General features: G+C 42.2%; 1 protein-coding gene and 1 long non-coding RNA gene across 2 annotated transcripts in view; one reads left to right on the top strand and one right to left on the bottom strand.

Annotated features, from left to right (window-relative positions):
* The window catches only part of klc1b (kinesin light chain 1b), a 34868-nt gene that overhangs the window by 7775 nt on the left and 4501 nt on the right, over positions 1–22592 (top strand). The window contains 7 exon segments of the mRNA XM_052151230.1: positions 683–784; positions 939–1112; positions 2043–2142; positions 7437–7489; positions 7579–7643; positions 9397–9505; positions 11079–11231. Coding sequence (XP_052007190.1) covers positions 683–784; positions 939–1112; positions 2043–2142; positions 7437–7489; positions 7579–7643; positions 9397–9505; positions 11079–11231 — 756 coding nt within the window.
* On the bottom strand, positions 5136–5932 carry LOC127660831 (uncharacterized). The gene is made up of 3 exons (XR_007972696.1): positions 5705–5932; positions 5344–5446; positions 5136–5171 (listed from the first exon to the last, which is right to left on the bottom strand). It is a non-coding gene; the product is annotated as an uncharacterized LOC127660831 (long non-coding RNA).

The following is a 22592-nucleotide window of genomic DNA, read 5'->3' as shown; positions in this document are numbered from 1 at the left end:
GGAGCATAAAACTACTGCGAGGGCAAGCAAAACATATTGCGAGTGAACATAAAACTACTGAGAGTGCACGCAAAAACATATTGCGATGGAGCATAAAACTACTGAGAGGGCAAGCAAAACATATTGCGATGGAGCATAAAACTACTGCGAGGCAAGCGAAACATATTGCGAGAGCACGCAAAACATATTGCGATGGAGCATAAAACTACTGAGAGGGCAAGCAAAACATATTGCGAGAAACGCATAAAACATATTGCGAGGGCACGCAAAACATATTGCGATGGAACGCAAAACTACTGCGAGGGCAAGCAAAACATATTGCGATGGAACGCAAAACTACTGAGAGGGCAAGCGAAACATATTGCGAGAGCACGCAAAACATATTGCGATGGAACGCAAAACATATTGCGATGGAACGCAAAACTACTGAGAGGGCAAGCAAAACATATTGCGAGAGCACGCAAAACATATTGCGAGTGAACGCAAAACTACTGCGAGGGCAAGCAAAACATATTGCGATGGAACGCAAAACTACTGAGAGGGCAAGCAAAACATATTGCGAGAGCACGCGAATATGCTGCACGTATTAGTGCAGCATATTCACTTCCTGTTGTTCTTACAGAATGTACCATGAAGTTCATCTCTCCGATCAGGACTGATGTGTGTTTGTGTTGTTCGTCAGGTCGCTGCCACTCTCAATAATCTGGCTGTGCTGTACGGTAAGAGAGGGAAGTATAAAGACGCCGAGCCGCTGTGTAAACGAGCTCTGGAGATTCGAGAGAAGGTCAGTGATCATCCTGTGACCCCTGCGATCACTTGATCTCCATATCACCCCATCAGCCTTCATTAAACAGCATCATATTGAGTGGTTATGATGAGAAACAGCTACTATTTTTGGTACCTGAAGAAGCAACTAACATAGTCTGTTTGTGTGTCAGGTGTTGGGTAAGGATCATCCTGACGTGGCGAAGCAGCTGAATAATCTGGCCCTGTTGTGTCAGAATCAAGGCAAGTATGATGAGGTGGAGTATTATTACAGCAGAGCGCTGGAGATCTACGAGTGCAGACTCGGTCCAGATGATCCAAACGTCGCCAAAACCAAGAACAACCTGGTGAGTTCATCAAACGGAAGCTCGGAGGGAAACTCTGTTATCTTTAGAACAGGGGTGTCCAAACTACTGATGCCAACAGAATTTGGCCGGCCATTGAACAATGCTGTAAAATTCATGTTCCGAACAGTGGGTGTCGCTATCACGCACAGCCACGTTTCACAGCGCATCGTCTCCACTATTGCGTTGTCTTTGCAGTCGCAACCAGCTGCATCCACTGGAAGAGTTCAAAGTTTTGGGGAATTCTCCAGATTTCCGGAACTATAACACAAGTAACAACAGAACAATAACTACGATTAAATAACAAATAAAAAAAGATACATTTCTTGAATCACGTCACAGCATCCAAAATACATATTTTTTGTGATTTTTTTATTTTATTTTTATTTTTATTTTTTATATATATATATATATATTTTATTATCTTCCCAGAGGTCCATTGATAACGTTAGTAAAGTTTCTTGCATTAAAACAGTCATAATTGACATTTACATGTATGCATTTGGCAGATGCTTTTATCCATAGTGACTTCCAGTGCACTTATTACAGGGACAATCCCCCCGGAGCAACCTGGAGTTAAGTGTCTTACTCAAGGACACAATGGTGGTTACTGTGGGGATCAAACCAGCAACCTTCTGATTACCAGTTATGTGCTTAGACCACTACACCACCACCACTCCATTATTACGACGATGCAACCTGCAACACCTAATTTCATTTTGCATCTGGCCCCCAGTTGAAAACATGTGGACACCCCTTTTCTAGAATCACTTATAAATATTACATTGAGAAGTGTTTTTCTCCACCTACAGTACATATATACTGTGTGTGTGTGTGTTGAACGATCGCCCACACTCACATGGACTCGCCCATGTATTGATGAATGACCTTCTACATCACTCAGATGTCCTTGTGTTTGTCGTCTCTCTGCAGGCGTCCTGCCTCCTCAAACAAGGCAAATACAAAGAAGCAGAGATTCTGTACAAGGAGATTCTGACTCGCGCTCATGAGAAAGAGTTTGGATCGGTGGACGGTGAGAGAACTCAGTGTTCACAATCTGTTCAGAGCTGCTTTGAGCCGAATGCTGCACTAGTATGTAGGAAACAAACCAATGTTTTGCAGGGTTTAGGACGGGAAAGTAAGGGTCAGTGAGTTTCTTCTCTGTAAATTCACTCCACATTCTTGTGCTTATCAATCAGAGTTGTTGAAGTCAGTGGACAGGGCGACAGAGAGACACAACACACACAGATGGACAGAGATTTAACATCTTCTGCACTGAGGAATCGCCCTTCGGATAATCCTCAAAATACAATAAAACATATTTTCAAGCTTCATTAGTCAATGTGGTGTATTGTTGTTTTTTTAAGTATTTTAAATAAAGTGGACATTTAGTCCACACGTATATGTTTTCCTTTGAAAACTAAGTTGATTTCGCTACATCTACGCCTCCCATCCGCTCCAGAACAGAGTTTTTCCTCTAGAGAAAAAGCATTTGGAAAACGCCCTCTAATTACCGCATACCTCGGAAAACGATATTGTTAGAAAATTAGTGTGATTGTGGCATCGTTAAGGGGATTACTGAAAGCAGGTTTGTTTTACAGTGGCAAGAAAAAGTATGTGAACCCTTTGGGATTAGCTGGTCATAAATTGTGAGTCACAAGTGTAGACAAACACAATGTGCTTAAGCTAACAACACACACAATTATAATCTTTCATACCTTTATTGAACACGTCACATTAAACATTCACAGCGCTGTGGAAAAAGTAAGTGAACCCCTGGATTAATTAACTGGTTGATCGTCCTTTGGCAGCAATAACCTCAATCAAGCCTTCCCGGTAGATGCGGATTAGACCTGCACAACATTCAGAGGAATTCTGGATCATTCTTCCTTACAGATCTGCTTCAGTTCAGACATATTCTTAAGATGTCTGGTGTCTCTCTTGAGGTCATTCTACAGCATCTCTATTGCGTTAAGGTCTGGGCTCTGACTGGGACACTCCAAAAGATGGATTCTCTTTTTTTTAAGTCATTATAGTGGATTAATTGTCCTGCTGCATCACTCAACTTCTACTGAGCTTCAGCTGGCACACAGACACCCTGACATTATCCTGTAGGATATCTTAATAAACTTGGGAATTTATTTTTCCCTCGATGATGGCAAGCGGCCCAGACCTCGAAGCAGCAAAACAGCCCCAAATCATGATGCTCCCTCCACCGTACTTCACGTGTGGTGCCCCTTTTTACACCATACATAGTGCTGCTGTTCTTCCCAAACAATTCAACCGTAGTTTCATCAATCCACAAAACATTTTCCCAGTAGCGTTGTGGAGTGTCAAGGTGGTCTTTGGCAAACTTCAGACATGCAAAAAAAAACACATGTTTTATTGGAAAGCAGCGGCTTCCTTTATGATGTCCTGCCATGAACAACATACATGTTTAATGTTTTCTGTATAGTAGACTCATGAACAGAGATGTTAACCAGTTCCAATGACTCCTTCAATCTTTATCTGTCACTCTAGTGTTCTTTATTACCTCATTGATCATTCTGCTGTGTTCCCTTTGAGTCATCTTGTCTGGACGGCCACTTCTAGTGAGAGTACCTATAGTACTAAATCACCTCCATTTATAGACAGTTTGTCTAACTGTGGACAGATGAATATCTAACGGCCACTTCTAGTGAGAGTACCTATAGTACTAAATCACCTCCATTTATAGACAGTTTGTCTAACTGTGCACAGATGAATATCTAACGGCCACTTCTAGAGAGAGTACCTATAGTACTAAATCATCTCCATTTATAGACAGTTTGTCTAACTGTGGACAGATGAATATCTAACGACCACTTCTAGAGAGAGTACCTATAGTACTAAATCATCTCCATTTATAGACAGTTTGTCTAACTGTGGACAGATGAATATCTAACGGTCACTTCTAGAGAGAGTACCTATAGTACTAAATCATCTCCATTTATAGACAGTTTGTCTAACTGTGGACAGATGAATATCTAACGGCCACTTCTAGTGAGAGTACCTATAGTACTAAATCATCTCCATTTATAGACAGTTTGTCTAACTGTGGACAGATGAATATCTAACGGCCACTTCTAGAGAGAGTACCTATAGTACTAAATCATCTCCATTTATAGACAGTTTGTCTAACTGTGCACAGATGAATATCTAACGGCCACTTCTAGTGAGAGTACCTATAGTACTAAATCATCTCCATTTATAGACAGTTTGTCTAACTGTGGACAGATGAATATCTAACGGCCACTTCTAGAGAGAGTACCTATAGTACTAAATCATCTCCATTTATAGACAGTTTGTCTAACTGTGCACAGATGAATATCTAACGGCCACTTCTAGTGAGAGTACCTATAGTACTAAATCATCTCCATTTATAGACAGTTTGTCTAACTGTGGACAGATGAATATCTAACGGCCACTTCTAGAGAGAGTACCTATAGTACTAAATCATCTCCATTTATAGACAGTTTGTCTCACTGTGGACAGATGAATATCTAACGGCCACTTCTAGAGAGAGTACCTATGGACTAAATCATCTCCATTTATAGACAGTTTGTCTCACTGTGGACCGATGAATATCTAACGGCCACTTCTAGAGAGAGTACCTATAGTACTAAATCATCTCCATTTATAGACAGTTTGTCTCACTGTGGACAGATGAATATCTAACGGCCACTTCTAGAGAGAGTACCTATAGTACTAAATCATCTCCATTTATAGACAGTTTGTCTCACTGTGGACAGATGAATATCTAACGGCCACTTCTAGAGAGAGTACCTATAGTACTAAATCATCTCCATTTATAGACAGTTTGTCTCACTGTGGACAGATGAATATCTAACGGCCACTTCTAGAGAGAGTACCTATAGTACTAAATCATCTCCATTTATAGACAGTTTGTCTCACTGTGGACAGATGAATATCTAACGGCCACTTCTAGAGAGAGTACCTATAGTACTAAATCATCTCCATTTATAGACAGTTTGTCTCACTGTGGACAGATGAATATCTAACGGCCACTTCTAGTGAGAGTACCTATAGTACTAAATCATCTCCATTTATAGACAGTTTGTCTAAATGTGGACAGATGAATATCTAACGGACACTTCTAGTGAGAGTACCTATAGTACTAAATCACCTCCATTTATAGACAGTTTGTCTCACTGTGGACAGATGAATATCTAACGGCCACTTCTAGAGAGAGTACCTATAGTACTAAATCATCTCCATTTATAGACAGTTTGTCTAAATGTGGACAGATGAATATCTAACGGCCACTTCTAGAGAGAGTACCTATAGTACTAAATCATCTCCATTTATAGACAGTTTGTCTAACTGTGGACAGATGAATATCTAACGGCCACTTCTAGAGAGAGTACCTATAGTACTAAATCATCTCCATTTATAGACAGTTTGTCTAACTGTGCACAGATGAATATCTAACGGCCACTTCTAGTGAGAGTACCTATAGTACTAAATCACCTCCATTTATAGACAGTTTGTCTCACTGTGGACAGATGAATATCTAACGGCCACTTCTAGAGAGAGTACCTATAGTACTAAATCACCTCCATTTATAGACAGTTTGTCTCACTGTGGACAGATGAATATCTAACGGCCACTTCTAGAGAGAGTACCTATAGTACTAAATCACCTCCATTTATAGACAGTTTGTCTAACTGTGGACAGATGAATATCTAACGGCCACTTCTAGAGAGAGTACCTATAGTACTAAATCATCTCCATTTATAGACAGTTTGTCTAACTGTGGACAGATGAATATCTAACGGCCACTTCTAGAGAGAGTACATATAGTACTAAATCACCTCCATTTATAGACAGTTTGTCTAACTGTGAACAGATGAATATCTAACGGCCACTTCTAGAGAGAGTACCTATAGTACTAAATCACCTCCATTTATAGACAGTTTGTCTAACTGTGGACAGATGAATATCTAACGGCCACTTCTAGAGAGAGTACCTATAGTACTAAATCATCTCCATTTATAGACAGTTTGTCTAACTGTGGACAGATGAATATCTAACGGCCACTTCTAGTGAGAGTACCTATAGTACTAAATCATCTCCATTTATAGACAGTTTGTCTATCTGTGGACAGATGAATATCTAACGGCCACTTCTAGTGAGAGTACCTATAGTACTAAATCACCTCCATTTATAGACAGTTTGTCTAACTGTGGACAGATGAATATCTAACGGTCACTTCTAGAGAGAGTACCTATAGTACTAAATCATCTCCATTTATAGACAGTTTGTCTAACTGTGGACAGATGAATATCTAACGGTCACTTCTAGAGAGAGTACCTATAGTACTAAATCATCTCCATTTATAGACAGTTTGTCTAACTGTGGACAGATGAATATCTAACGGCCACTTCTAGAGAGAGTACCTATAGTACTAAATCATCTCCATTTATAGACAGTTTGTCTAACTGTGGACAGATGAATATCTAACGGCCACTTCTAGTGAGAGTACCTATAGTACTAAATCATCTCCATATATAGACAGTTTGTCTCACTGTGGACAGATGAATATCTAAACTCTTCCAGATAACTTTATAACCCTTTCCAGCTTTATGCAAAGCAACAGTTCTTGATCGTAGGTCTTCTAAAATCTCTTTTTTGCAAGGCATGGTCCACATCAGCAGATGCTTCTTGTGAATAGCAAAGTCAAATTGTTTGAGTGCTTTTTATAAGTCAAAGCAGCTCCAACCCACACCTCCAATCTCGTTTCAGTAACTGGATGCCAGGTTTGCCAACTCTAAATGGCTTTTGTTGAGCTAAGGGTTCACATACTTTTTCCAACCTACATTGTAAAATGTTTAAATGATGTAGAAAAATACAATGATTTAAGTGTTATTAGTTCAATCAGATTTTGTTTGATCATTATCAATTATTGATAATAAACAAATATATATATAACATTTATATTGATCATTGAAATAGATGATCAAACCAGATTTTAAGACAAATTTTCACTTTTTCTTGCCACTGTAATCAAACACGTTTTGAAATGTGTTTGCTTAAATTGCATTCAGTGCTCATCTTGAATAGTGTGGAAATGTTTTGTTTCAAATGATGATTTAGCTGAAAACAACATCAAGCTGCAATAGACAGTATAAAATAGTTATGTTCTGTTACAATATATCAGTGATAAAGCAAAGGATGGTGAAAAGATACAATAACAGCATAACTATCTTTGATTCAGTGTTTTTCTAAACACAAGCTTATTCACTCATGCATTATGGGTAATGACATCACCTGTGTGTCTCTCTACAGCTGAAAACAAACCCATCTGGATGCACGCGGAGGAGAGAGAAGAGATGAGCAAGGTGTGCAAATATCAATATGAAGAATATTCTATATAATGTGATTGTTTGTTATTGTGTCACTCATTTCTCTCTGTTGTTCTGGTGTTCAGGGGAAAAACAGAGACACTCCCTATGGAGAATATGGAGGCTGGTACAAAGCCTGCAAAGTCAACAGGTATCACACAACCTTCACAGAAACTTTTCTCTTGTTGATTTTTTTAATCAGGCAAGTGAGCATACAGAATACATTTGCATTAATGCATCCGACAGTCGCTTTCATCCAAAGGGTCGTTGACACCAAACGCGTTTTTGTGTCCATCTGCACAATTTTTCTATTATTCTTCTATGTCAATCGCTAGAGGGACGTCTTTGACCTTTACACCTTTACACTTTACAATGTCAACTTTTAAAATCGTGTCTCGAGACACCTGCACTTTGCTGCATACCGGGCATTTTCCCATAGAGGAAAATTTCGGGGCTGATCAGGGGCGGATTGGCCATCGGGAGAACCGAGCGGGCCAGCGGGTCGGCCGCGAAACGGACCGAATGGGCCGTTTTATGCAGAATGGACCACAAAACGGCGCTGTGATATGCAGAAAAGGACAGCGAACACCCCCCACTCAAATTTTGGGCCAGTTGCTATGTAAAATCCCCGGCCGCTTTCTCTTCCCAGTCCAGCCCTCATGTTGGGGTATGTTTATATTTTAACAAACGATACTGTAGCTCTGTGACTGTCAGAGAACGTATTTGTCATGGACCTGATAACATCAGTGACCATTTGATAAAAGGATACCTGTTATGTCCCTTTTTACAAGATGTAATATAAGTCTCAGGTGTTCCCAGAATGTGTCTGTGAAGTTTCAGCTCACGGATCATAAATACCCCACGGATCATTTATTATACCATGTTATAAATGCCTCTTTTTGCGTGGAATGAAAAACACGGCGTTTACGTGTGTGTCTCTTTAAATGCAAATGAGCTGCTGCTCCCCGCCCCCTTTCCAGAGACCTGATAACATCTGTGGTCGTTTAAGTCTTGTGCAAAGAATTGAGCTCTGTATTCCACCACAAGTTTCTACAGGCACAGCATGTACCTACGTTTTGGAAGCAGGGCTGGACTGGTAATCTGGCATACCGGGCATTTTTCCGGTGGGCTGATGCACTTTGGGCTGATCAGGGGCGGACTGGCCATCGGGAGAACCGAGCGGGCTGGTGGGTCGGCTGCGAAAGGGGCCGAATGGGGCTCGATAAGCTAAAATGACCTGCAGAACGGACCACAAAACAGCGCCGCGATATGCAGAAAAGGAGAGCGAACACCCCCGGCGCTTAACAACGTTTGGGGCCAGTTGCTATGTCAAATCCCGGGCTGATTTCTCTTCCCAGTGCTTCATTTACTGGGTAAACACTTGGAGGGAAATGGGTCTTATGCTAGACTTCTGTTGTTGACTTTTAACACGATTCAACCCTTATTTGAACCAATGGGCTTTAAGAACCATTTTAATTGAGTGACACTGACAGTCTGGTGGGCTGGACTCTTTTTAACTAATAGGACACAAAGAATGAAGGTAAATGATCTCTGTCTGACCAAATGTGCACTTCCACTGGCTCCCCACAAGGATGCGCTCTTTCACCCCTATTCTTTATTTATTACAGATTAATAGATTTTCAAAAGAATCACAAAGTGAAATCTGATTTCTGTAAGTCATCAAATATAAACATCTCTTATATGCTCCCATAGCTGCTGCTGAAAACCCCAAATAGCCAAAACCTTTATATCTGACCCATGTTTGGCAGTTAGTTCACAGTATGTGTGAATGGCAAGTTTTATAAATGGTTGTAGAATCACTTTATATCATGTTGTAAAGCAGTGTAGTTTACCGGAACGTTCACAGAGAAGACGTTTCACCGGACGTGTTGTTTTGTCCGCAGTCCGACTGTAAATACGACTCTGAGGAATCTGGGCGCGCTGTACCGCAGACAGGGGAAGATGGAGGCGGCCCAGACACTGGATGAATGTGCCATGAGATCCAAAAAACAGGTACGACACAAACTTCACTTCCATTCACAACAGACCACCATGTATTCTGACACAGTTATATTATGGCTAATGCAAATACTCGCTTGATTTCATGTTGTTTCTTTCTTGCGTCTTTCTCTTCCTGCGTTTCTGTGGATGTCAGAGCGATTCAGTAAGTCATGTTAATGTTTATGTGCCTCATTAGTGATGTTTTATCATTAAAGTCTCATTCAGCACTAAAACTCATTCCATTAAAATCATCTGGAGGAGCAGATTTAAAGCCCAACTTCTTGTTTCAACATAAACTGCCCTCAAACCATTTCATAGAGTCTTTAGGATGGTGAGAAAGAAAAAAAAAACATTATCAATATATTAATAACTGCAGTCTTGACCAACACTAAATATGTGTCGTTTGAAAGCTTATAAGCTGTATTGTCCAATACATGTGAGACATTATGAGCAAAACTCAACAAATGCTTTAAAATTTGCAGATAAATCAAAAGTGTCCGTTTTGATAATTTATTAAAAATAAATGCAATCAATAAAAACATCAAACTGATCAAATATTCATGTGTCATATGTCGTTGGAAAGCTCTTAAAGAGTAAAATACAACCAGACTATTTGTTTTACTCACAGATAAAAATATAGCGAGTAACAGCTAAATATATGTCTTTGAGTAATATGTTGGTGTCGCTTAAGTGCCGCATTTTCACTTATAACTTCACGAAACATAAACAGAACATAAATCATCACATATGATTATTTAGAGTCTGTGATTATCTTTCAATGGAGTCCACACACAAGATAATCAGATGTATAGATCATTAGATAATCCACATGAAGCACAATGTTACATATGACCACCAGGAGATGGCGCCAAATACACGACACAGACTCAATGATGACTCAAATGACACAGAATGAAACTCATTCTGTGAAATCTCATGACTAAAATCATGTCTGCATGCTATGCAAACCTTTAGTCATTGTTGTGTTTGCATGTGTAATTAGTTCTTATGTACAATTATTATCTTTTATTTGTTTGGAGATGTTTTTGGACACTATGATCAATTATATTTGTAAACTTTTGATTGATTTGTCGTATCAATGCAATATGTTTCTCAGATACAGTTGAGATGAGTGGAGCCACTTTATTTACACCCAGAAATAAATAATGTCAAATAAGAAAAATCTGAAAAAAATAAATAAAAATAAAACATTATATATATATATATTTGTTATTTTTTTTTTTTCTTTTTTTTGGCAAATATTTTTTTTTATTATTATTTTTTATTTTTTTTTAGCAGTTTCTTAGGCTGAGAGACTCAGAATGCGTCGTAATCTATACCATTATATCATTAAAAAATCTGAAAAGTTTTCTTTACAATGATACCAAACACTTCCTCCTCGTTATTTTGTCACGTTATAATCCTTTAATTTTGGGTATGCCACTGAAACGGGACATTTTTAAAAACAACTTCAGAGCTTGAAGGGTTAATATCACACTGCTCGACTCACCCAAGATGCATTTATTTCTGCAAATGTGTATTATTTTACATGTCATCTCTGTCTGTCTGTGTGTGTGTGTGTCAGGGTCTGTATCCCGTGCATCAGTCTCGTGTCATGGAGATCCTGAAGGAGGGCGACGGCGAGCGGCGCCGCAGTAGAGACAGTCTGTCCAGTGTAAAGTACGAGAGCGGTTCTGAGGCCGGTGATGAAGTGAGTATGGCCATAGAGTGGAACGGGGTGAGTACACATCCACTATCTCAACCAATCACAGCACAGCACACACTCAACAGAGAGTCACTGTGATGTCATCAGTGCTCGCTACACTGCACAATGATCTCACTGCTAAAGTTGGCTCATCTGATTGAATCATTGAGCTTTATTCCAAACAGATATTGGAATAATTGAAGCACACTTTCCTGTACAGGAGTCGTGATCAGCTGTGGTTTGGCCTTTTGTTGACTAACCACACATCAACAGAGTGACATCAGTAAATGCTGTTATAATAATGTAATATAATTGCTCCTGTTGAGTGTGTAAAACTGTGTCTGCTCTATTGAATATCTTTATGAAATGATGCTGTTTGTGTGTCCTGGCATATTTGTGTGAGTTTCTAATGTGTCTGTGAAGCTGTTGCATTATTATAATTGTTTTCATAATTGCTTTTGATGTTGTATTAAGTGTCTTTAATGGGTCTATTCTGAGCATCTCTGAACACAAGTTCTCCCCCTGCAGCCCAAATACACAATGTGCTCTTATGCTAGTTCTTTTTAAAAATGAAAATTCTGTCATCATTTACCAAACCTGTATGGCTTTCATCCTTCAGTGGAACACAAAAGTAGACGTTTAGCAGAATGTTCACACTGCTCTTTTCCACTGTGTAAAAGCATACAGTGCTCAGGGGCTGTCGAAGCACCTTAAAAGTATCATAAAGTCGCCTATAAAACTCATGAACTAAATTCAAAGTCTTCTGAAATCATGGAATAAATAGACCCAAAGTGAAGTTGTTAAATACAGTTGAACCCTTTAAGCTCGGATGAGAATAATAAAAAATAATAAAATTAATAAACACAGTCTTGACCAACACAAAAAAAGTATCGTTTGAAAGCCTATAAGCGCTACTTTACAATGCATTTAGACAGCATATTTGTTTTACTCACAGATAAAAATATAGCGAGTAACAGCAAAATATGCGTCTTTGATAATTATGTTGGTGTTGCTTATATGTTGCGTTTATGCTTATAACTTCACAAAACATAAACGGAACATAAAATATGACATATGATTATTTCAAGTCAGTGATTATCTTTCAATGGAGTCCACACACAAGATAATCAGATGTATAGATCATTAGATAATCCACATGAAGCACAATGTTACATATGACCACCAGGAGATGGCGCCAAATACACGACACAGACTCAATGATGACTCAAATGACACAGAATGAAACTCATTCTGTGAAATCTCATGACTAAACAAAAGCAGTTTTTCGGAGCCGCTTTATTTACATTTATAATGTAAAATCAGAACAAAAGTAAACAGGAAACAGGAATTCTTTAAAAACACCTTCGGAGCTTATAGGGTTCGTTTAATTTCAATCTTCCCCTACGTAAATGATGACAAAATGTTCCTTTAAATCTTTACGTTTGTAGATTTTTCTAATTTTATTGATAAATTTAGCAGAGATCTTTGATTTTGTAAATATGATTTGGTTAAAAATTGTGAGTGTTATTACACCGCTGGTTCAGCGTCTGTAGGGTCAGGAGAGGTCATGTGATCAGAGGATGCTCCCCATGCACTGATGATGTCATATCCTGCATGTGTCACCAGCTTCACATGTTCATGCGTTTGAGTATGATGATATTGACCGAGAGTAAACACGTATGACTCATTAACACTAGCACGCTCTGCTCACGGCCTTTAACACGTTACTAAAACACTTCTGAGGAATGCTTTACTATGTTTAGTTGGTCACACGAGGGTTTCAGGGTTTCCTTGGTTTCTTTAAACGGTTCGGATGAGTTGAATATCCGGAGTTCAGGATGAGTTGTACTGCATCTGTGGCATAATGTCGATTACCATAGAAAATAATAATCTCTACTCATCACGGTTCATTTTACATGTATGCACCAGGATACCAGAATGAACGGTGAAGGACTCTATCTGTAAAACAAACGGCACTCATCAGTGGTTCTCAACCAAACCCCCCCAAAGTCAAAGACAAAATTCGACGGCTTCTGCTGTCATTGAGTTTAACGGTTTGCATGATATGAGCGTGATGTGATCATCTGGGGGTGCGTGTTATATGTGCGTTAAGCGATCGTCTGGTTGGGGGGGTGCGTGTGATATGTGCGTGAGGTGATCGTCGGGGGGGTGCGTGTGATATGTGCGTGAAGCGATTGTCTGGTGGGGGGTGTGTTATATGAGCGTGATGTGATCGTCGGGGGGGTGCGTGTGATATGTGCGTGAGGTGATCGTCGGGGGTGCGTGTGCATGAGGTGATCGCCGGGGGTGCGTGTGCATGAGGTGATCGTCGGGGGTGCGTGTGCATGAGGTGATCGTCGGGGGTGCGTGTGATATGTGCGTGAGGTGATCGTCGGGGGTGCGTGTGATATGTGCGTGAGGTGATCGCCGGGAGTGCGTGTGCGTGAGGTGATCGCCGGGGGTGCGTGTGATATGTGCGTGAGGTGATCGTCGGGGGTGCGTGTGCATGAGGTGATCGTCGGGGGTGCGTGTGCATGAGGTGATCATCGGGGTGCGTGTGCATGAGGTGATCGCCGGGGGTGCGTGTGATATGTGCGTGAGGTGATCGCCGGGGGTGCGTGTGATATGTGCGTGAGGTGATCGCCGGGGGTGCGTGTGCATGAGGTGATCGTCGGGGGTGCGTGTGATATGTGCGTGAGGTGATCGCCGGGGGTGCGCAGTGCGTGAGGTGATCGCCGGGGGTGCGTGTGCATGAGGTGATCATCGGGGGTGCGTGTGCATGAGGTGATCGCCGGGGGTGCGTGTGATATGTGCGTGAGGTGATCGCCGGGGGTGCGTGTGCATGAGGTGATCATCGGGGGTGCGTGTGCATGAGGTGATCGTCGGGGGTGCGTGTGATATGTGCGTGAGGTGATCGCCGGGGGTGCGTGTGCATGAGGTGATCGTCGGGGTACGTGTGATATGTGCGTGAGGTGATCGCCGGGGGTGCGTGTGATATGTGCGTGAGGTGATCGTCGGGGGTGCGTGTGATATGTGCGTGAGGTGATCGCCGGGGGTGCGTGTGCATGAGGTGATCGCCGGGGGTACGTGTGATATGTGCGTGAGGTGATCGCCGGGGGTGCGTGTGATATGTGCGTGAGGTGATCGTCGGGGGTGCGTGTGCATGAGGTGATCATCGGGGGTGCGTGTGCATGAGGTGATCGCCGGGGGTGCGTGTGATATGTGCGTGAGGTGATCGCCGGGGGTGCGTGTGCATGAGGTGATCGTCGGGGGTGCGTGTGCATGAGGTGATCATCGGGGGTGCGTGTGCATGAGGTGATCATCGGGGTGCGTGTGATATGTGCGTGAGGTGATCGTCGGGGGTGCGTGTGATATGTGCGTGAGGTGATCGCCGGGGGTGCGTGTGATATGTGCGTGAGGTGATCGCCGGGGGTGCGTGTGCGTGAGGTGATCGTCGGGGGTGCGTGTGCGTGAGGTGATCGCCGGGGGTGCGTGTGAATGAGGTGATCGCCTGGTGGGGGATGCGTGTGATATGAGTGTGAAGCGATTGTCTGGTGGGGGTGTGTTATATGAGCGTGATGTGATCGCCTGGTGGGGGTGTGTGTTATATGAGCGTGATGTGATCGCCTGGTGGGGGTGCGTGTTATATGAGCGTGATGTGATCGCCTGTTGGGGGTGCGTGTGATATGAGCGTGATGTGATCGCCTGGTGGGGGTGTGTGTTATATGAGCGTGATGTGATCGCCTGGTGGGGGTGTGTGTTATATGAGCGTGATGTGATCGCCTGGTGGGGGTGCGTGTGATATGAGCGTGATGTGATCGCCGGGGGTGCGTGTGCATGAGGTGATCGTCGGGGGTGCGTGTGCATGAGGTGATCATCGGGGGTGCGTGTGCGTGAGGTGATCGCCGGGGGTGCGTGTGATATGTGCGTGAGGTGATCGTCGGGGGTGCGTGTGCATGAGGTGATCATCGGGGGTGCGTGTGCGTGAGGTGATCGCCGGGGGTGCGTGTGATATGTGCGTGAGGTGATCGCCGGGGGATGCGTGTGATATGAGTGTGAAGCGATTGTCTGGTGGGGGTGTGTTATATGAGCGTGATGTGATCGCCTGGTGGGGGTGCGTGTTATATGAGCGTGATGTGATCGCCTGGTGGGGGGTGCGTGTTATATGAGCGTGATGTGATCGTCTGGTGGGGGTGTGTGTTATATGAGCGTGATGTGATCGCCTGGTGGGGGGTGCGTGTTATATGAGCGTGATGTGATCGCCTGTTGGGGGTGCGTGTGATATGAGCGTGATGTGATCGCCTGGTGGGGGTGCGTGTTATATGAGCGTGATGTGATCGCCTGGTGGGGGTGTGTGTTATATGAGCGTGATGTGATCGCCTGGTGGGGGTGTGTGTTATATGAGCGTGATGTGATCGCCTGGTGGGGGGTGTGTGTTATATGAGCGTGATGTGATCGCCTGGTGGGGGGTGCGTGTTATATGAGCGTGATGTGATCGTCTGGTGGGGGTGCGTGTTATATGAGCGTGATGTGATCGCCTGGTGGGGGATGCGTGTGATATGAGCGTGATGTGATCGCCTGTTGGGGGATGCGTGTGATATGAGCGTGATGTGATCGCCTGGTGGGGGTGTGTGTGATATGAGCGTGATGTGATCGCCTGGTGGGGGTGTGTTATATGAGCGTGATGTGATCGCCTGGTGGGGGTGCGTGTGATATGAGCGTGATGTGATCGCCTGGTGGGGGGTGTGATATGAGCGTGATGTGATCGCCTGGTGGGGGTGTGATATGAGCGTGATGTGATCGTCTGGTGGGGGTGCGTGTTATATGAGCGTGATGTGATCGTCTGGTGGGGGTGTGTGTTATATGAGCGTGATGTGATCGTCTGGTGGGGGGGGTGTGTGTTATATGAGCGTGATGTGATCGTCTGGTGGGGGGGGTGTGTGTTATATGAGCGTGATGTGATCGTCTCGTGGGGGGGTGCGTGTGATATGAGCGTGATGTGATCGTCTGGTGGGGGTGTGTGTTATATGAGCGTGATGTGATCGTCTGGTGGGGGGGGGGTCCGCAACAGCTTTCGGGTCCTTCAATAACATATAGCGTGCGAGTAAGTGCAGCCGGTGGACATTCTGGTGCCTCCTAGGGTATGATTGTGCCCCCCTAGGCAGTTAGTGCCCTACGCAGCACTCCAGATTCAGTTTTATTTCACTTTTGCGAAATTCCAAATATGTTGAGCCGCTACAAGGTAATATATATAAATACAAATATTATATCCAATGGCCAGTAACGCAACAGATGAACAAAACTCAATCGACAGCTCAAACCTTCCTCCTGGTCCGCATCGACTTAGGGTGCGTTCACACTTGTAGTTCGGTTCTCTTAGCTCTCTTGGTCCAGACCAAAAATGAAAATGACACATTTAGTCCTGGTTCACTTCACGTTCACACTGGCATTTTAAACACCGAACATAAAGCTACAAAACCAAAGGCATCAGGGAAAAGTCACGACCTGTTGGACAGATTTTATGACGTATATTTGTTGATGGAACTTGCCGAACATCCGAAACAGTCCAGTCCCCTGGTTGAGAACCATTGACGAGAGTAGTTCCGCCTCATAAAGGACAATTTAGACACTTGTCAGCTCAAATAATAAAATGTGTTTTTGTACTTTAGGCTCACATTCTGCTTGTAAACCGTCTAGAACTTGCATTACTGTATTTGTGCAAACTGTGTCTGTGGTGATCCCATAGACTGTAAAAAAAAGATGGCCGACGCCCCTTCGCTCTTTTCCATTGGTGAGAACTGAAGCCGCCAGTGTCCCGATATGGCGCTGACATCTTGGGACTTGAGTCTGCGCAGTTGCGATTTCGGGACCAGACCTGCGCAGTAGTGAGCAGGAAGTAAAGCCGCAAAATCAAGGCCCCGCCCTCACTCTCGCTGAATCAATCGCAAGCACACGCCCCTTTTGACTTATGACGGTGTGAAATAATGAATTATAGAAATTTAGATATTACATTTTAAAGCTCCAATCTCCTCAGTCCTCCAAAGATCCCGAAAAAAGTCAGTTGGTGCTTCAGTGACTACTTCACTCACAGAACCTGTCAATCACAGCTGTCAATCATGATGTCACAGCAGCGTTTTTATAGCATCAAATAACTAAAAACAAACTTATTTTGAAAACAAACACTTGAAATGACATCAACATGATAGAAACGACAGTAAATGACAGAAACTATCTTTGGAAAAAAGATATGTGAAGTGTAATTTAATTGTTTAGTTGGTCTCACGTCCCGTTGAATAACATGGGGAGGCGGGGCTTATGACCTATACTAGGACCAGCCACCGGGGGGCGATCGAGACGTTTTGGCTTCACTTTTGAGGGCTTGTGCGGCACACTTGGGTGATCCACACTGTGACGTCACTGATGGTATTCATAACACTGAACTCGAACCTCAAACGAAGCCAAAACATCTTTCTCTCAACTTTAGTTTCACCTACAGTGTCATCTAGTGTTGTGTGTGACGTTGTGTTTTTGTGTGATTTCTCAGGCGGTACACATCAGACTGCGGATGTGAAGAACCCGGAATATTTCATACACATAATAAATCAATGTTGCATTCTGTGTGCAGTTTCCATTTACTCCTTTCTGAGCGTGTGTTGAACGAAGATTCTGGTTCAGTGTAATTGCTCCTGGACTACACGTTGTGATTGCGGAGGGTTGGCATGGGCTTCCTGCGGCTGAGCTCTGATGCCATCTGCCACCCTGAGTCATGTGCGGGTGTAGTGACGTTGTGTTGTTCGTTTGTGCATGTGTTCTGCGTGTTGTGCCGCTGTCACCTGCATGAATCTGTGCGCTCACAAGTCGCCGTAACGGCCTGTTACTAACCAGCTACATTGTTGCTACCGTTGCCATGACAACCAATCAGCCAATCAGATTGGTCTTTTCTGACAGTGGATTGTGCTCCTCCCAGAGAAACATGCAGGACTGGACAAACAACATGAGTTAGATCAGAGAGAGACAGAGAGAGAGAGAGAGCTAGTGAACATCATTATGCATGTAATCAGTGTTTTATGACATCATATTGTTCCATTAATTAATGCAAGACTTTTATAATGAGTGTTTGTTACAGACTGTGATTGGCAATCTTGCCCTTGCAAACACACACACTGCAGAACGGAATGATTCTCAAAAGTACTAAAAGGATAATTAAGAAGAATCGGCATCCAAACTGCAGTTGTGAAATATCAGCATAAACACGAACAGCCCTTGAAACATGAACACCAGCCCAATGTTTGTGTTTCCTGTACAGCAGTACTTCCTGTGTCATGACCTCAGTGTGCACAATCACTCTCTGACCATGTCTGACACTTAAGGGGATACCGTAGTTCGTGTTAAAATGAAAATGGTGTCATCATTTACTCACCCTCATGTTGTTCCAAACCCATTTGTACGTACTTTCTTGTGTGGAACGTAACTGCAGAGGTTTAGCAGAATGTTCAAGAGGCACTCAAACTCAAAAAATGACAAAAACATGTGTTTGAAGTGACATGAGGGTGAGTAAACGATGACTGAATGTGCATTTGTTCATTCACTCACACTCTTTAACCTCGTGTGCCAGCTATATCGCAAAAAAAGTTACGATTAAAATGCTCATGTTCCCGTATACGTAAGTCAGGCATATGAGGTATCGTTTCAAAGCTTAGAATCTTAACTTTTCAGAGATAATCATCACTTCTGCATTTATGTTACTTAAAACAACAAAATAAGGCCTTAAAATATTTGCCTTTAAAATTAGCGCCCCTAGAGGTAATGGGGTAGAAATATTTATTTAAGAATAACACCTTCACATCGCACATACTGTATATGGACAAGTCATATATCAAATGAAAGCTCTCATTCTCAGGAATATGACTGTATAGTTTATTCTGTTGCACTAATATCACAGTTTAAAAGATTTACAAAAGAATCACAAAGTGAAATCTGATTTCTGTAAATCGTCAACTACAAATGTCTCATTTATGCTCCGATAACTGCTGCTGAAAACCCCAAATAGCTAAAAGCTTTAAATCTGCTTTTATCTTAGTGAGTCTTCTATAAAATGAGCCATTGTTTACTTCTCTGTGAGCTTGTGTGAATAATCTAAAGTTATATCTTACATGTCCAGAACAAAATATGACATTTAGAAGGAAAAGTATGCTAAACAAAATAATCATATATATATGTTAGCAACTATAATTTATAAATAACTATACATCATCGCAAACGGGAGGATCTCAGCTTTCTAATGACACTTAGATTGAGCTTGTAGTCCACTCAGAGACCGAGATATTCAATGTAATAATGAGGGTGTTGCTTGAACTGAACATTAGACTGAATGTCTATGGACGAGCACATCTGTGAGGGACAAACTTACCATCTTCAGTGACATGCACTGTTTAAAGCTGTCTCATTTTACACAACTCATGTTGTCTGGAGTTCTGAGTGTTTTAGAGAGATTTTGTTTCTCAGTATAACGATCCAAAACATTTAAAACAACAGTACAACCCATCGAGGAGACCGTAACAGTAGCTGTAGACCAGCGATGAGAGAATATTCATTTGTGTGTGAACTGTCCCTTTAAGAGAGTAGTATTCAGCTGGTCATGTGCTACTAACATGGCCGCCCCCATGAGGAGACCCTCTCCATGTAGAATTATAAAGATTCCTCATCTCATGTGAGTGCGTATTATTTTATACATGTTTAAAAATTAATATTCTTTAGGAGTGAAACTATTTTAATGCGGAATGGACAAATGTCTCGTTTAAGAGGGATCTGGGGTTTCAGGAGGAGTGTGCTGTTTGCAGGGGCGAGAGAGCAATGGTCTGACACACACTAGAGAAGAGAGATAGTCAGTCAGGTCGTGTGTGTTTGATATGAACTCTTAACAGTGTGCTTTCTCTATGTGTGCTTCTCTTCATCAGGCATAAACCGTCTCTTCCTCCTCAGACAGGAAGTTGTTCAGGAGGCGTGTTGTTTGTACCCCTGCAAATTCATCCTCTGTCATTCCGGGTGTCTGGGAAAAGAACTTTCCTTTAAAACTCCTGTTCCCAGAGCGCTGTTGAGACGAGCCTCCTTAGTTCTCTTTCTCTCTTCTCTCTCTTCACCTTCATCATGACCTCACTGATGATGTCAGAACATTCACACTTTGATGGTTTGTGCTGAATTAGACTTGACGTCCGTCTGTGGTTTAGTGTTCGATTGGCTTCTAGTGTTGAAAGTTTATATTTTCGTTTTGTTTAAATATATGAAAAGCTGATGAACTCAACAGAGGGCGAACGGCACGCATTTGTCTTTAGAACGGAGTACGAGTTTTTTATTTTGTGCTTATTGAATTTCTGTTTACAGTATTTGCCATTAACGCTTGCCGTGGGTTTTGAAGTGTTATCAGTGGCCGTATTCGGATTACACGAACAAATAAAAAACATTGATCTGGGATGGAACGTTAAACACAGCGTTGTCCACTCTCATTCCTTTAGTGTGTGTTAAAGTGACTCTCACATGACAAACTGTTACATTTATCCACATATTAACCCTTTAAGCTCGGATCGCTGGCGGGCCCGTGAGAAAAAATAAGAATCGTTAAAATATTAATAACTAAAGACTTTAGTTATTAATATTTTAACGATTCTTATTTTTCGACCAACACGAAATAAGTATTGTTTGAAAGCTTACAAGCTCTACAATGCATGTAGATATTACGACCAAAACAAATGCTTTGAAATTTGCAGACAAATCAAAAGTGTCCGTTTTGATTATTTATTAAAAATAATTGCAATCAATAAAAACATCAAACTGATCAAATATTCATGTGTCATATGTCGTTGGAAAGTTCTTGAAGAGTAAAATACAAACATCATATTTGTTTTACTCACAGATAAAAATATAGCGAGTAACAGCTAAATATATGTTTTTGACTATTATACTGGTCTTGCTTATATGCCGCATGTTCACTTATAACGTCACGAAACATAAACAGAACATAAAATATCTGTGAGAGTCTGTGATTATCTTTCAATGGAGTCCACACACAAGATAATCAGATGTATAGATCATTAGATAATCCACATGAAGCACAATGTTACATATGACCACCAGGAGATGGCGCCAAATACACGACACAGACTCAATGATGACTCAAATGACACAGAATGAAACTCATTCTGTGAAATCTCATGACTAAAATCATGTCTGCATGCTATGCAAACCTTTAGTCATTGTTGTGTTTGCATGTGTAATTAGTTCTTATGTACAATTATTATCTTTTATTTGTTTGGAGAAGCTTTTAGACACTATTATAATATATGTTTGCAAATGTTGTAACTTTTGATTGCTTTGTCGTATCAACACAAAATGTTTCTCAGATACAGTCGACATGATCGGGAACAAAACAAAAGCAGTTTTTCAGAGACACATTATTTACACACAGAGATAAATAATGTCAAATAAGAAAAACAAGAAAAAAAGTTCAGTTTTGGGCTCAATTTCAGCAGTTTCTTAGTCTGAGAGTCTCAGAATGTGTCATAATCTATAACATACATTTATTGTAAAGTTTTCTTTACAACGATACAAACACCCGACTTCTTTTTTTATTTATTTTTTAATTATAAGCCTTTCATTTTGAGAGCGTAAAGGGTTAATATTTTACCATTGCAGAAACAAACATGTCAAAAGGGAACAAAATAATTCAGTATTTCAGACGTTTGTGAAAGACTGCAGCAGAATTGCAGGTTTTGTTCAAGCTAATAAAATAATAAACGGAGATTTTCAGGTTGCACATCAACTTTCTGTTCCAACGGAGTGATTCTGGTCCACAAAAGGGTTTCATTGAGGCTTTGAATCTGTTTAAACATGAAGACATTCTGCACTTTTACACAATCCGGTGCGTCGGCCGGGATTATATCACTGAATGTGTTTGTGGAGCGGAGGGGGGCGCGCGCCCGGGTCCCCAATCGGCCTGATGGGGCGCGCGAGGGATAAAGGCGGTTCGAGAGAGAGAATTACGGGCATGTCCGTCATATGTGTGTTTATGTTTGTACTTTTGGTTTAAGTTCTCATTAAATTATTATTTATATTGACAAGCCGGTTCTCGCCTCTTCCTTGCCCATCCTTAACTGTGTTACATTGGTGCCAAAACCCGGGAAGGAGGAGGGATGCCCGTTGCAGAGTCCTCGACACTGCCGTCAACCCAGGGGAGCGCCGCTGCCATCTGCTGGGTGACGGAGTAGCCCGACCGCCCGAATGCGGGGAACGGCCGTCGTCCACGGGCAAGTGGGGACTGGATACCCCGACCGCCTGGAGTGAGGGAGCCGCTGCCGGGGGCGGAGGAGTGCCCTGCTGTCCCCAGAGACGCGGACGGCG

This window comes from Xyrauchen texanus, chromosome 20 (assembly GCF_025860055.1).
Source record: "Xyrauchen texanus isolate HMW12.3.18 chromosome 20, RBS_HiC_50CHRs, whole genome shotgun sequence".
Lineage (NCBI taxonomy): Eukaryota > Metazoa > Chordata > Actinopteri > Cypriniformes > Catostomidae > Xyrauchen > Xyrauchen texanus.
This window is presented reverse-complemented; position numbering and strand designations above follow the sequence as displayed.